Source organism: Chelonoidis abingdonii, chromosome 19 (genome assembly GCF_003597395.2).
Source record: "Chelonoidis abingdonii isolate Lonesome George chromosome 19, CheloAbing_2.0, whole genome shotgun sequence".
In the NCBI taxonomy this organism is placed as follows: domain Eukaryota; kingdom Metazoa; phylum Chordata; order Testudines; family Testudinidae; genus Chelonoidis; species Chelonoidis abingdonii.
Genome location: NC_133787.1, coordinates 27,024,011 through 27,038,664, shown reverse-complemented (window position 1 = coordinate 27,038,664; position 14,654 = coordinate 27,024,011). Strand labels below are relative to the sequence as shown.

Below are 14,654 nucleotides of genomic sequence, written 5' to 3'. Positions count from 1 at the left end.
CATAGCAGCAAGCAGTCCCGCGGCTGCAATTCAGCGGCGAGTGCCAAAGGCGTGGATCATCCGCAGAAATGCCGCCGAATCCACGTGACCAGCGGACCGTCCACAGGCATGCCGCTGAAGGCCGCCTGACTGCCATGCTTGGAGTGGCAAAAAACGTAGAGCCGCCCCTGGTCTGACTCCCCACTCTATTACACTGGTCTTAAGCTAAAATAACCCAACTGACTTTGGAGGCAGTAAAATAAGTGTAACAGAGAGGAGAGTCAGGCCCAGAATATCTAATGCAGTCTAACATGTTTAATCTTACTGAGTAATATCTTAAAATCTAGATATACAATTAGAGTATATGTTCACTGCAGCTAGGAGCTGTAATTCTCAGAGCAGGTAGACAGACTTGCATTAGCTCTCCTCTAAAGATAGCAGCATGGCCACGTGGCACAAGTGGTGGCTCAGGCTAGCTGCCTAAGTCCAAGCCTGTTGGCCAAGCTGCTTCTTATGCCACACAGCTATTTTTAGTGAGCTAGTGCTAGTGAGCTCAGTATTTTTAGTGAACTTGTCAGTCTAAATGCTCAGAGATTCACATCTCCCAGCTGCCTTGTAGACATACACTTATGTTTTCTTTTACTTTGGTGTGTCAGGTGAAATCTATTTTTAACCACTATTTTAGAACTTTTACACAAGTTGGTATTTTCTAGGCTAGTCTTACAATGGTGAGAGCTCTGCTCTACTGACTGGACACCAAAATTAAGAATGGTCTGATGATTTACTGGGACACAGTTTGGGGATCAGGCTTGTTGTGCAAATGATCGTTTTGGTCCTAGCAGTGAAGGTTTCAACCTACTGCTCTCAGGCCTCAAGTCAAAGTGTAATGAAGTCAATGGAAAGACTCCTCTTGATTGCAATACACTTTGGATCAGATTCTTATTGAGCGACAGATGAAATGATTAATACCAGAAGTTTAAGAGGGTGCTGATTAGGCAGCTGGTATGAAAAAAAGTACTGGAGGACAAAAGCAGCTCTCACCGCAATGAGGCAGGAAATAGTACCTATTAAAATTCAACTGAAATACATTTCTTACCTTGCCAACTAGTACAGGATCTGGTCCTGTGTACTCTTCTATTACAAAGAACTGATTCCACACCCAGCCTCTTTTTGAACGATGCAGAACTTGCCCTTCTTTTCCTTTTTCATGGTGACCATGGAGTGACGGCCTTAAAGGGTTAAGTTTTTCTGTAGACATGGCATGGCTATAATATAGCATGCCCAGGCAGATAAGAGCAGCATGTAAACAACTGTCCTCCTTCATTTTTGGTTAATTTATAGGCACAGGAGTATTCGAGAATCTACTCCTTCCACCCAGAGCCACCTCTGAAGTAAGAACCTTGGAGCTACTGTAAAATTTCAGATGTAATGTTCTGCATATAGGATGCCACCTTTCATTAAGTGCATCACTTTAATGATCTGCAGGTTCCCAGCTTAATTGCTGAAAGAAAGAAGAGTGCAGAAAAGTGTCAGTCTTTCCCCTGTCTTTGAGAAGTGACAATTATAAGCCAATTGCAATTTCTAAAATGAAACTAATACCAACATAGCACGGTGTAATACTCATTGTCCACTTAAAGAAAATAACAGCATTCAAAAACTAATGATTTAGTAGGAAAATAATACTTTGATATAATTACTACCAACTATGAATATTCTAGACAAGGTTTTCTTTCTGGTGCTTTTCCAGTAAAACTTGCTTTTTTACTGAAGAGTCTGTCAGTTATAATTTCCTCCTTCTCCTAATTCAGTAGAAAATGATGCATATGATCACAGCTTGCATTCAGTACTCTAATAAAATATTGTCAGTGAGTGCTTAGAAGCATTCCCAAACCTCAGTGCTTCCCTTGTCACTCCCGTCTCTATCAACCTTTACTATCATGAATGAGTAAAAACACCTAAAGACTCTTTTATAATGGGACCTTTGGCAGTAGCGCCCATTCCAGGTGTCTCTATGGGTACGTCTACAATGTAATAAAAGACCCATGGCTGCAAATGGCCTGTGTCAGCTGACTCACGCTTAGGCTGCTGGCTAAAAATTGCAATGTAGACATTCGAGTTCAGGCTAGAACCCGGGCTCTAAAACCCCATGAGAAGGGTGAGTCTCAGAGTCTCTAGCCCAATTCTGGATGGTAGCCTGCAACATTTAGCCCCACAAGCCGAAGCCAATTGACCTGGGCTCTGAGACTCGTAGCCACGTTTTTTTTTTTATTCCAGTTGCTCAAATGACGTTCCCTCTTTCTTTAAATCTGATCACTTCTATGTACAATAGATCAGGGTCAAAGTTTGACCATGAGATTGTCGAATACAGTGAAACTTGCACTAAGGACTACACCTCCAGTACTAACAACCTATCTTAACGAACCACTTGGATATATCCCTGGGGCTTCCCATACAACGTTTTTCAGCCTTTTTTTAAAGAACATCTGTACTCTGTGGTGCTGCAACAATCTATATAGTGGGGGTGCTGAGAGCCATTGAACCAAATTGTAAACCGTGTATGTGATGGAAACCAGAATCCCTAGTTCCAGCACCTAAACCTGTACTGAGCAACTAACTTTTACTCTTCCTGGAATGTTTATTTTAGGTTTCTCAGTAATTCACTTTGTATCTGATACAGAATGCTAACAAAATATTAACTTAAGGCTATATTCTATTCTCAGAGGCATATATATACACACACATTTGCCAGTTCTCTCTCTCTCTCTCTCTCACACACACACACACACACACACACCCAGAGTTCGGTGTTAGTTAAGGATGCTCTATAATAATATATGTAACAGAAAGACAACGAACTAAAAAGTTAATGTTGCCCACACTCTACTCCTTCACTCAAAGACACACAGCTCACTATTAACACAGCCACACCACAGAGAATGCACCCCACTCTTAACTTTCTCCCAGTAGAAATGCCACACATTCAGCATCCCCTTCCCCAAAACCTATTTATACCCTCCCCTCACCATACTCTTTGCACACTTCTGTTCAAACACATACATTCAGGTTTGATGAATGGGGTGTGCTAAACATTTGTGGCACACTGTGTTTTTCATATAATATAAAGACATTTATCTTCCATTTTTAGTGTTAACCAGAAACAATCTTAACTATGACACTGCAGTTGCTCCAGCCTAATATATTCAGTGAGGTTTATGCATACATTTGAGAACATAATCTGGCGCAGAAGAATTTGACTTTTCTTTCTCAGGCATATTTAATAAGACTATTTTAAAGTAATGTGAATTTTTTTCAATATTATTTTCTCTATGCCATATTATGGAAGAGTCATAAAAGGATGGAAATGGGAAAGCCAAGAACACTCTTCATCCTTTAAAGGAAAACCCCACAATTTGACTCCGAAAAGCGCTTTAAAATTTCAGAAATCTATGTTAGGTATAAACTGTGGATTGTATCAAGGAACAAAGGATTTAGTCAGAGCTGTCCTTTCAGAGCTTACTTATGTTTCCTGCCATTTTGCAGGTAAGTGAAATTATTTTTGACACTAGAAGCGCTGGAGCCTGAAATAAGAGACTGAAACTAGTTTTTATTCTGTTTTATTAGTGGTTTATTTATGAAAAAAAAACTTCACCATGGAATGATCATTTCACATCTTTCTCTGATAATAACTCATTCTTAGAGAAAATGGAAACAGATTATTTATCACTTTTGTGTAGAAAAGTCAAATTGCAGCGCCTATTACTTGATGATTACTGGCTAAGCATCACTACCATTTAAGTAAATATCCATTAAATTTAGCTCAAAGTTTAGAAATGTCATCATAAATATATAGACAAATTCTTCTCCAGTTACACAGGTGTAAATCGAGAGCCACTGCAATACACTCAGTGGAATGACTCTGGATTTACACCAGAGTTGAGAGCTGAATTTAACCCACCCTCTAAAGTCACCTCGGTATATGGGGCTATTTTTGTCCACACTCATCTGTTTTGGGCGCAACCAAAACTCTAAATACTGTAGCTGGCTCAGCTTGATGCATAACTGCGTTCACTTAACCTAAAACATGGATGTGTTTCAGGAGCAGTTTCCTATGGAGTGTCCTTTCAATTGAATGGAGCACCATGATGTGCAAGTTATAGCCAGTTATACTGGTCACGTACTCTTGCTGGAAGCATGCTATTCTGAAGTGCAGCAGTTAATAGCACTGGCACATTTTTATAATAAGATCCCAACTCTCCAATAAGATGAATGGAGACTTGCTTTGTTTTGCTGCTGGTGCATTGTTTCACATTATTTTACAGCAGGCTTAGCAAGTGAACAGTTTGCATTAATGGAATTTCAAAACAAGTTTAAAAAGAAAAAAAAACTGTTTATTTGAATCCTGTTCTCCAGATCGTTAATTTCAAATCATGCCACCAACAATTAAAGTAAGTAAACAACCACATATTCCATAATATCCAAAACATCGTATAACTTAATTACATAACAATACTGGTAATAATCAGCAAAGACTTTATAAAAGATGCTTTAAAATAATGGAACAGACATTCAGATACATACAAGTGTTTACTATCAGTTATTGAAGTGTGAAGCACTAGATACAAAACATTAACCACACATCCATACTTAATTTACTAATTAGGATTTAAAATAGTAATTGCCTCCAATCCTTTATTTTTAAACCTCTTTGCGAGACGAATAAGGTTATGTATTCCTAATACAAAAGGAAGTATTGTACCTAAATGGGGCTTTTTCTAAGAGCCCAATTCTGTAAACATTGTGATACAGCATGGCCAGAGGGCAGCAGAAGAGGGTTAGAAGGGAGCCTTATTCTCTGTAGAGGGAAGAAAGTTTGCCATAGATTAATTAAAGCACCTGAAGCCAATTAAAGCACTTGAAGCCAGTCACCTGATAAAACTCCCCTGCTTCAATCAGGCAAGGGGAGGAGTTGGAGCAGAGAGCAGTTTGAAGCGAAGCAGAGGAAAGTTTGGAGAAGTGCTGCGGGGGAAGACCAAGACCCTAAGTAAAGAGACACTTGGCTTGTGCAGAGGGAGGGCAGGAGAGGGAAGTAGCCCAGGGGAAGGAACTGCTAGTTCAAGTGGTTTACTGCTATCCCTAGGGCCCCTGGGCTGGGACCCGGAGTAAAGGGAAGTCCTGGGTCCCTCCCTCTCTACCCCCTTCCTCTAGGACCCTAGTGGGGCAGTTAATATCCCAGTTCAGGGGCAAGAAACAGCGCCCTGAACGTGCCCCCTCCCTGCCTTCCAAGAAGAGAAAATGTGAGATCTATCATAGTAGTGCCAACAATTTGCCACAACACACAATGGGACAGATCATAGTAGTATGGTCTTTGCACACTAGTAAGTAAGATCCAAACCTATCTTTATAAGGAAAGTTAATAACTTTATATCAGATCCTTAGCTGGGTAAATTGACATAGCACCAGTGATTTCCATGAAGTTACTCTGATTTAAACCAGCTGAGTATTTGGTGCTTTATCTATAAGGTGCTTCCTACCAGCCAAGGTGTATGAGATGCTACTAAATTAAGGTATAACAACAACAAATATAACTAAAAACCAAACTACAGTGGTATCTTTAAAAAGAAAGGAGATTTGCTTCCAAAACAATTAAGTCACTTCAACCATTTAAAAGTAACTTCCAGGTTGAAAACAAACAGTTAATTTCTTCAATGAGTCAATATGGAAAAGCAGCTAAACAATTCATAAACCAATTATTGTCTTTTGGCCAACACTGGAGGAAAAATACCTCATCACTCACCAAGCATGGCATGCAGATCTGGGAACTGAACTTGCAGCAGATGATTGGAATTTGGCCCTGGTTAATGTCCAGAAAGCCACAATTTGCAACAGATTGATACAGATGCTGTACTATATCATATGTAGATAAAACAATTAGAATAATTCATTGTGAATTTTGCCTTTCTTCAATCAATGATTAGTTGGGAATAACTATTTTTAAATGATTATGATGATTCAACTAACTCTACACAAAGATTGTACCATTCTGAAACTATGGCAAACAATATGGATGGTCATCTATCCAGATTGCCCCAAACAACATACTCCAATTTTTTCACTATTGTTTGGAATTTCATAATAAACAGTTTCTCATTTTAACACTATATATTTCCCTTAGAAACTACTAGACACCCAACCTTATTCTCCTTTTTTATACCCGAGTAGATACTGTAACAAGGTTTGGGACAAGATGGATCTATGAGGAGATAGTAAATTTTAACTGCTAACAAGAAAATTCTGATTTTTTTTTAGAGACTGAATGCTAGATTCATGAATACATAGAAACAAGAATTAATCAGCTGTCTCACACTGTTCAATCAGAAAATAACCCTATGTCAGCAAATGAACAGGCGTGGTTTGCTTTTACTAGAGATAAAACTTAAAAACTTGTAATAATTTATATCCTGTATTGCAAATATCTAATACATAGTGAGGTCTGCCTGAGCCATGGAGAGGAACACTTCTCTAAAGGGCACTTCTAACAGCATAATCACAAAAGAAAAAAGAATCAAATTCAATGAAACGTGTACCTAAAAATGGAGGCTGGGCTTCAGCCCCTTTGAAAATACAAATAAAAAATATACTTTATTAGAAATATCTTTAAACAAAGCTCTCTGTTGAGCCTATTAGGCACTGATCCTCCTTAAGCCTTAAGTCACATTCTACCAGTGCAATGTACTCTCCTGTGTACCACAGATCTACTGCATGGGCTGCTGCAAGGTTGGAAAACGGTCCTTCCCCTTTTGGAGCAATATACTTCCCAAAATGCATAAACTGAGCAGTCCATGTGGTCCCCAGAGCCCAGAATTGTAATTCTGATATGTTCTTGCAAAGGGAGCTCAATGGAGAAGGGCTCTATTCTTCCTTTCTCCTGATCACGCAGTGTAGGGTCTGTCCGAATGCTACTCCAATATTGCTTACATCAATACCATTCTTAAATTGAATAGCCAATCTAAAAAAAATGTTAACTATGTTGTAGATACTTTGAATACTACCAAACTGATAACACTACCCAAATTTTGCCCTCTTTTATAGCAGAGCAACTTCAGTGCAGTAAAATGTGCTTTCCCAGAGTTACAAAAGACAATTTGAGTCCACCACACTAAAATGTTTTTCTCTCTAAAAAGACAGCTTTCCCCACAAAAAAATCAGTTTCAAACTTTCTTAGACAAAAATGGTGCTGATTGTTTACACAAGAATCATAGACAAAACTAAGGAGTCAGCAGAGATTATTTTAATGACAAAACCAGAGACTCTGAAGTTATATCTAGCCAACTTTATTTTTTTTCTATATATAGCAGAAATAATCCCAATAGAGTCAAGCTTACTTCCTATGTGTACCTCTGTTAAATGACCATATGTCAAAGTATTATAGCCTAAACAATTCTTTTGATTTGTCTAGCCCAGAACTTCCACATGACACACTAAACAAGTAATTATTCCTCCAGGATACATTTGATAATGTATATTCAAGAGTACACTGTAATGATAAAATGATGGATGATAGTATTTTGAGAAATTTTATAAGAGCATTGAGTAAAATTTCACAAATTCCCAGCTAAATGAGCTCTCTGTTTTAGTCAGAATTAGTGAAAAAGAGAAATGTTCTCTCAATCCCCAGAGAGTACTTTGACAATTTGATTAGAATTGTTATAGCAGAATTTTAGTACTGTCAGATGAACGAATACATATCTTATTTCATGATTGAACAAGTACAGTATATGGCTCCAGATTATCTTCTGATGAGTTTAAGGGTTTCAGTTTATAAACTCTCCAAGGTTCAACTGTACATCACATTTTGAGTTATGTGCACAAGAACATGAGTTATCCCTTGTATGAATGGGCTACCCATATTGCGTGTCAGAGTACAAGCAGGAGAACTGCTGGTGGAACTGCTATGACTATGCTACACCCCTACTGCTCAGGTAGGCAGGGAATGGCTGAGCACAGGTGGGGAATGGGTGGGGACTTAATTCCACCTCCCCAAACACACCCATCAACATAGCTGAGCAGGCACACAGGGAGAAGTTGGACTCCCATCTTCTCCTGTGGCAGTGCAATTCTACACTGCCCCTTAGTCAGGACTCATGACAATACCATGGTCTAACTCAAAACATTCTGAGGCTTGAATGCCTAAGAGACAGTCTCTGTCTTTGATATAAGCACAGATGCACTCATCAGAGGCACTCAAACCAATAGTCTCCCAATTTAAATGGGATGGGGCTAATGTCATGTTTGAATCTGGAAAACAAAGTGGTCAAACAGATCCCAAATGTATTAATCTTTAGGGAACATAATGAATCTTAACAAGACTTTATGTTTTATTGCAGGAGATGAGCTGAGGAATGAAAATGGCCAAGTATATGTAGGCATGTTGTGGCGGGGGGGTGTAATTTTATTTATACATAAGCCATTTTGCATTCAACTCATCTCCCTCAATAAAACATAATGACTAATTAAGATTCATTATGTATATATCCTGGATTGGTCTGGTGTGGTCAGTTCATTTTGTGATTTTTTTTTTTTTTAGGAGAGGAGGAGGAGTTTGGCTTTTATCCTTGCTACTAATTCTATAATACAACTAATAAGATCCTAGAACTATTTTAAAAAACATTTTAAAGATATTTAAATAAACAAACACAATTCTTGAAAACTGACAGGATTATCCATTCTTACTGCAGGAAAATTAGGTTGCAAGAGGAATAGCTGTAACCAAAAAGTATCACTGCACTTCGATTGATAGGTATTCACTTTTAATTTAAGGTTTCTTCAGCAGAAAACATATTCTGTGCTCCTGCTTTTGTCTCAGTTAAAGAAAATGTCACAAAAAGGTAGCTCAGTAAATCTGGTCTTGTGCTGAGAATTTTGATTAGGCAAAGTAAAATATACGGATTCAAGTAGCATAGTACAATGGCACAGTTAAATGTATTGTCTCTCTTTTCTAAAACACAGTTGCACTGTCAGACCAACTTACGAATCCTTGTTATTTTGGAAACCTCACGACCATGCAACTGGTGAGTATGTGCTTGTTGTCTCAGATAGGATAGTATTTGGGTAGCTGCCCTTTCCTGCCCCTCGTGGCTACCCGTAAATTTTTCATCAGAGCTAGCACAGGTTTGTCAACTTGTGCTGGGCTTCATAATTTCCAGTTCTAGTGCAGACATACCCTAAGAATGTTTAATCCAAAACCTCCAATATTTCATATTTATTAGGAACTGGGAGATAAAAATGTCTATGAGGACTTCAGCCCATTACAATTGAAACAGTGGTAAAACTTCTATTGACTTCAGTGGTTGTAGAATTAGACCATAAATGATTATTGTCTTAATCCCAATATTGGCAGTCCAATCTTGCAACGATTTATGCACTGTGAATAGTCTCATTGTCTTCTGTGAGACTACTCACTCTGTTCTTTATTTGTACCACACCTAGCACAACAGGGTCCGATTCCTTGAGTAGGGATCCTAAGTGCTTATGGTAATACAAATAAATAATAATATACATAAGTCTTTACCGTTTCATAGATTATTATTCTGTATCGATTTATGCAAGGAGCCTTAATGCTTTGTATTTTTAAATTATGTTTTACAGCACTGTATTGAATTACTGAGATGTTTAAACCTAATAATCCCGAGGTTTTCCTAAAAATTGCTTTTGAAATGCAGCCATTTTTTCCCTTTGGCAGTTTTGAGATTCAATATCAGGAAACCATAGACCAAAATGCATACCAGTGGCTCTTTAGAAATAAAAAATATTCAGTAGGAAGGAGGAGAAAAAGTAAGCATCCTGACTAACAGGATGTGATATTTCTTTTCAGTATCTACCTCTGAAATCAGCGCAGAAGGAAATTATTTTCCTCTGAATTTAGTTTAATTTGTAGTCATCCAAAGAGAGTGAAATTGCCAAGCACTGTACCCAATACAAGCAGTGAAAGAGACAAGACAACTTACTACATTACGAAGTGAATGACATAGCAATAGGCCTGAGAGACTGATATTAAAAGGCTTGGGAAATGAAAAATGGTTGTAAACAGAGTTTCACATTTACTTGCTGCCCTAGGGAGATCTGCATGAGATAAATGTGACACAGGCTGTCTGTTTTTAAGCATAAACTCTGCAGGAAAACAACTAGCATAAGAAAGGTAGTCTTATTAAAGAACTCAGTGATTGATAGAGTCATTTGAAATAATGACTACACTCTTGGAAGAGTTTATTTTAAATAATAATTGTGTACTTGTGCATCTCAGAGTAAAGTGGAAGTCTCATCATTTACTATGTGCTCAAAATCCAATATAACCATAGCCTAGGTTCTCTCTAGTTTCAGTATGGTTTGCTATTCTATAAGTAAGTGATAATAGATGATGCTCAGTGGGGAAAATAACCAACAACTAAAGTCAAGTTACTTATATGTTGTGTTCAGGTTTTAAACTAGCTCTGAGTATTTCTTTACTAAGCGCTCATATCAACTAAAGGCAAAATTACCCCCAAATTTTACTTGCTAGCTAATTTGATTTATGCAAAATAAAACATTGAGACAGAAAGTCAGAATCGAAGGCTAGATGAAGGATAATTCTGAATGTCTTCAAAAACTAAATATTATGAGCAGACCCATCAAAACACGCACATTATATGATTCTATAGAAGTTTTATATGATTCTACAGAAGTAATGGGCTTAAATTGCAGCAAAGGAGGTTTAGGTTGGACCTTAGGAAAAACTTTCTAACAGTCAGTGTAGTTAAACACTGGAACAAATTACCTAGGGAGGTTGTGGAATCTCCTTCATTGGAGGTGTTTACAAACAGATTAGACAAACACCTGGCGGATGGTCTAGACAGTCCTTCCTCAGTGCAGGGCACTGGACGGGGTGACCTGTCAAGGTCTCCTCCGGTCCTACATTTCCCTGATTCTGTATGCACTTTGGGCAAACTCCTTTCCTTATTTCAACCTGCTGAAATGAATAGCTTTGAGGTACCTCCACTAGTACATGAACTGCTAATTGAAACTGAGCCAGCAGGTGTGCTGTTTGTAGAACTACCCTCTCTGAGAGATTCTGCCATTAGAGGGCAGTTTTAACATTGCTGTGGGGAGTCCATTCAGACAATGGCAGTTAGAGAGTAGCCAGGGATGTGCTGAATCAGTGCTTAGCCTGCTATTCCCCAATTAGTGCCACTCACTTTGGGTCAGCTATAGGACTCCTAGTAGAGTAGAAGCCCTGGGCACCTTGCCTCCCCACCACCATCTCTCAAAGAATCTCTCTGTAGTCGAAGCTCTTGGGTTACTATGGTGGAAGCATAACTCAGTGGTGAATCTAATACAATACACAATATGATACAATACAAATGCCTTCCCATCAAAGACTAAAAGGTAGCACAAACTCATCATTTTACTTGCATTTCCTGTTTACCCTTATGTCTTGTCTACATGGGGGAAATTGACTAGAATAGCTATTCTTGCATAATTTTGGGAGAAGAATGCCACTGTCTGAACACTCTATTCCAGAATAAAAATGACTTTATTGAGATTTCAGTGAATTACTAGGAGCCTTGTGATTCTCAAACATGTTTGCAGGAAGGACAAAGGTGAGAGCTAAAATTCTAACGAAAGGACCTGCAGCTTTTCTCGACTTTCATTGAAAGAGTACTGGAACCCAAATTTTGATTTCAGATTATGAATAGTGATTTTATACAATATATTCTAAAGAAATATAATGTCAGAACAGAGGAGTATGTGAAGAGTCATCTCAGAAGTGCATGAAATGGAATAAGCATGGATTTAGGAATTCCTGAGCTGTAATGGTGGCTTTGCCATTGACTTGCTGGATGGCCTTTTTCAAATAACTTAGTTTCTTTATGTCTCAGTTTATCTTCTTTTAGTAGCTGGACAACTGTTTTAACTTAACTCACAAAGGTACTTGTGAAATTTGTTTCTCCTCAGCTGAGGAGAAAAAGCACTACAGGATTGCCAAATATAAGGTCCTGCTTATAAGTTAATGAACACCATAAATTAAGTTGGCTCAAAAGGGTGTTTCAGGCCTTAAAGAGTATACAATGTACTCTACAGATGGTCAACTATACCAGCTGGGATACAGAGAAAAACTGAGAAGTCTGTGTAAAAGAAAGAGCTTTGGGAGGGAGGATTTAGATACATTTAGAAGTATATAATCACATGGCAGACTTGATGTAAAAGCTTAAATATATGGGAGATTCCCCAGACAGCTTTCATCAGGTCAGTGAAAGATGTTAGGGTTTATTCTGATTTTTACTTAATTTGTCAGCTGGAGTGTAAGTTTATGTACTAAAAGACATAAGGACTGTCCTCAGAACTTTATGAACATGTGAAAATCAATAGTTAATTTTTCACAGAGATAAGACTGGCTATAGATGGGAGCATTTTGGGGACTTGCAGAATAGTGTCCATACAGTCAAATATTGTGCTAACTCTATGACAATATGCAAGACAAAGGAAGCCACCAATTGTCGGGGTACCCAAAGGCAAGCCAAAGTAGAATGGCTTGCAACTTCAATAAAAAACAGCTACATTCTACCAAACCATTTGGACTCAAGACTGTCACTCCGGCTACATTTAGATGTGTATTGATATAATTCTTTTAACCTGGCTTGTTCAATGTAGTCTCCACTATCACACTTCACTTCCTCAATCCTTAAAGGTCTACATTTTAGCAACATTTGCTCTGGCTGAGAAATCCTGATATGGCTCCCTTCAGAAAGTGCCTGTCCTGCTCTGACACTGACCAGAAGGACTCAGCCCGCTGCCTTTTCAGTGTTCCCAGCCCTTTGGACCCTAGGCAGGCAGGAACAAAATGTGGATCTCACTCTCGTTTCCTGGAGTGCTGCCAAAAAATTCAGTTAGGAGATAGACATGTAAATATCACAAGAGAGACCGACCATCCAACCATTTGGGCCCATCAACCTGTAAATAAAATTGATATTTTTCATATGAATCACACACTTCCAAAAAAGGAAATAATAATTAGAATGTTTTTTTCACTGGTTCTAGTCTGACCTAATCATATTTAATATATAATATAAAAGGGACACTATCATATCCCATATATCACTACTGTTTGGCTACTGGTTCCTGACCAATTACAGATGTTTAAATATCTATTTTTTGATAGAAATCTAGTCCAGACCAGACCTACTTGGGGTTTTTGGTTGGTTATAGCCAGGACAATGCAAGTACTCTAGAATTTCACTGTGACTATATGATTAACATTTAAATGCCTTCAAGCTCAAATTCCTCTTGTATAAAAGTCCCAATTAACCAAGGTGATATCTCACACCCAGAGGGGCAAGATCAGAAACTACCCAGGGGAATTTGCAACAAAAGTTCATCCAATATTTCTAGTTCTTTAAAGAGATCATCATTATTTAGAGTAATTCCTGAAGCTCTAGGTCAATTAAAGTTAGACACCTTAAGGAGGTAATATTTTGGGATAAAATATTTTAGCTTTGGCCCTGGTCTCAATGAATTCAAGGGTAAATCTCCTATGGCGCAGAATCATCCCTGTATCACTGTGTTGTCAACCTGGGCCAGAATCTCATTTCACTAAAGCCCCTTTACACTGCCAATGATGGGAAAAGGTGAATAAGACTACGTTATTAGTGGAATACTATTGGTCCTGAAATGACAGAAGGTAAATTGCCTTCCAGCATATGTCAGCCACAAAAACAATCTAACACCTGAATGGTACATCACAACTCTTTTTCTGACATTCCAGGTTTGAGACTAGACCAGCAAGCGCTTGTGTTATGCTTGTCCTATAACCCTGGGTATCTTGAAAATACTCTGCTGCTGTAGCTCCCTGACAGGATACAAGCATGCACCCAGTGTCTGTGTGATAAACAGCTATGGTTCAGCGCTCTGACTCCAGAAGCCTGCTTGTTACACCACAGCCACATTCTGGTCTCCACCAGTTACTACTAGACACGTGACCCCAACACATCCCAAAACAGTCTGCCCTAAAGTCCAGCTCTCTCCTGGATCACTCAGAAATAATAAGGTCCACTTGTGCCTTTAAAGAGTCAATACTCAACAGCTTACCACATTAACTGGAGTCAACAACTACTTCAATTCAAACACAGGACAGCTTGGTTTAAATTAAACCTAAAACATGTTTATTAACCACAGCTTAAGGGATGCTAATAAAAGTAATAAACATAGAGATGATTACAAGGAAATAGAAGTGAAAACACAGATCTACAAGTCTAAAACTTAATCTGGCAAGGTAGATTATTTGGTTAAGATAGCTCTCATCAATTATTCTTTGTCCAATATGGCTGCCTGTGTCTCAGTCAGGACTTTCCAAGGAAGTATGAGGAGCACGTTTCCCTTTTCATCGTACGTAAAAGATAAAGAGGAGTCTCTCTCTGTTCCATATTCTCAAAGAATTCCCAAAGAACCATCTGAAAATGTCTGTTAGGGCCTGGCACACCGCTTTAGCCCTGGTGTTGCCTAGAGCTACTGCTTCCGGCCATCGGGTAGCAAAGTCCACGAAAGTCAGTACGTACTTCTTTCCCCTGGGCGTCTTTCTCGGGAAAGGACCCAGAATATCCACAGCTACTCGCTGAAATGGGACCTCAATTATGGGGAGTGGCTGG

At 38.6% G+C, this 14,654-nt stretch overlaps 1 protein-coding gene across 2 annotated transcripts in view; it reads right to left on the bottom strand.

Moving 5' to 3' along the window:
• The window catches only part of CDH11 (cadherin 11), a 100,331-nt gene that overhangs the window by 24,507 nt on the left and 61,170 nt on the right, over positions 1-14,654 (bottom strand). For both annotated transcript variants that reach the window (XM_032768115.2, XM_032768116.2), the window contains one exon: positions 1,076-1,480. In XM_032768115.2, coding sequence (XP_032624006.1) covers positions 1,076-1,303 — 228 coding nt within the window. In that variant the 5' untranslated portion in view covers positions 1,304-1,480. The remainder of the gene's footprint in view (positions 1-1,075; positions 1,481-14,654) is intronic.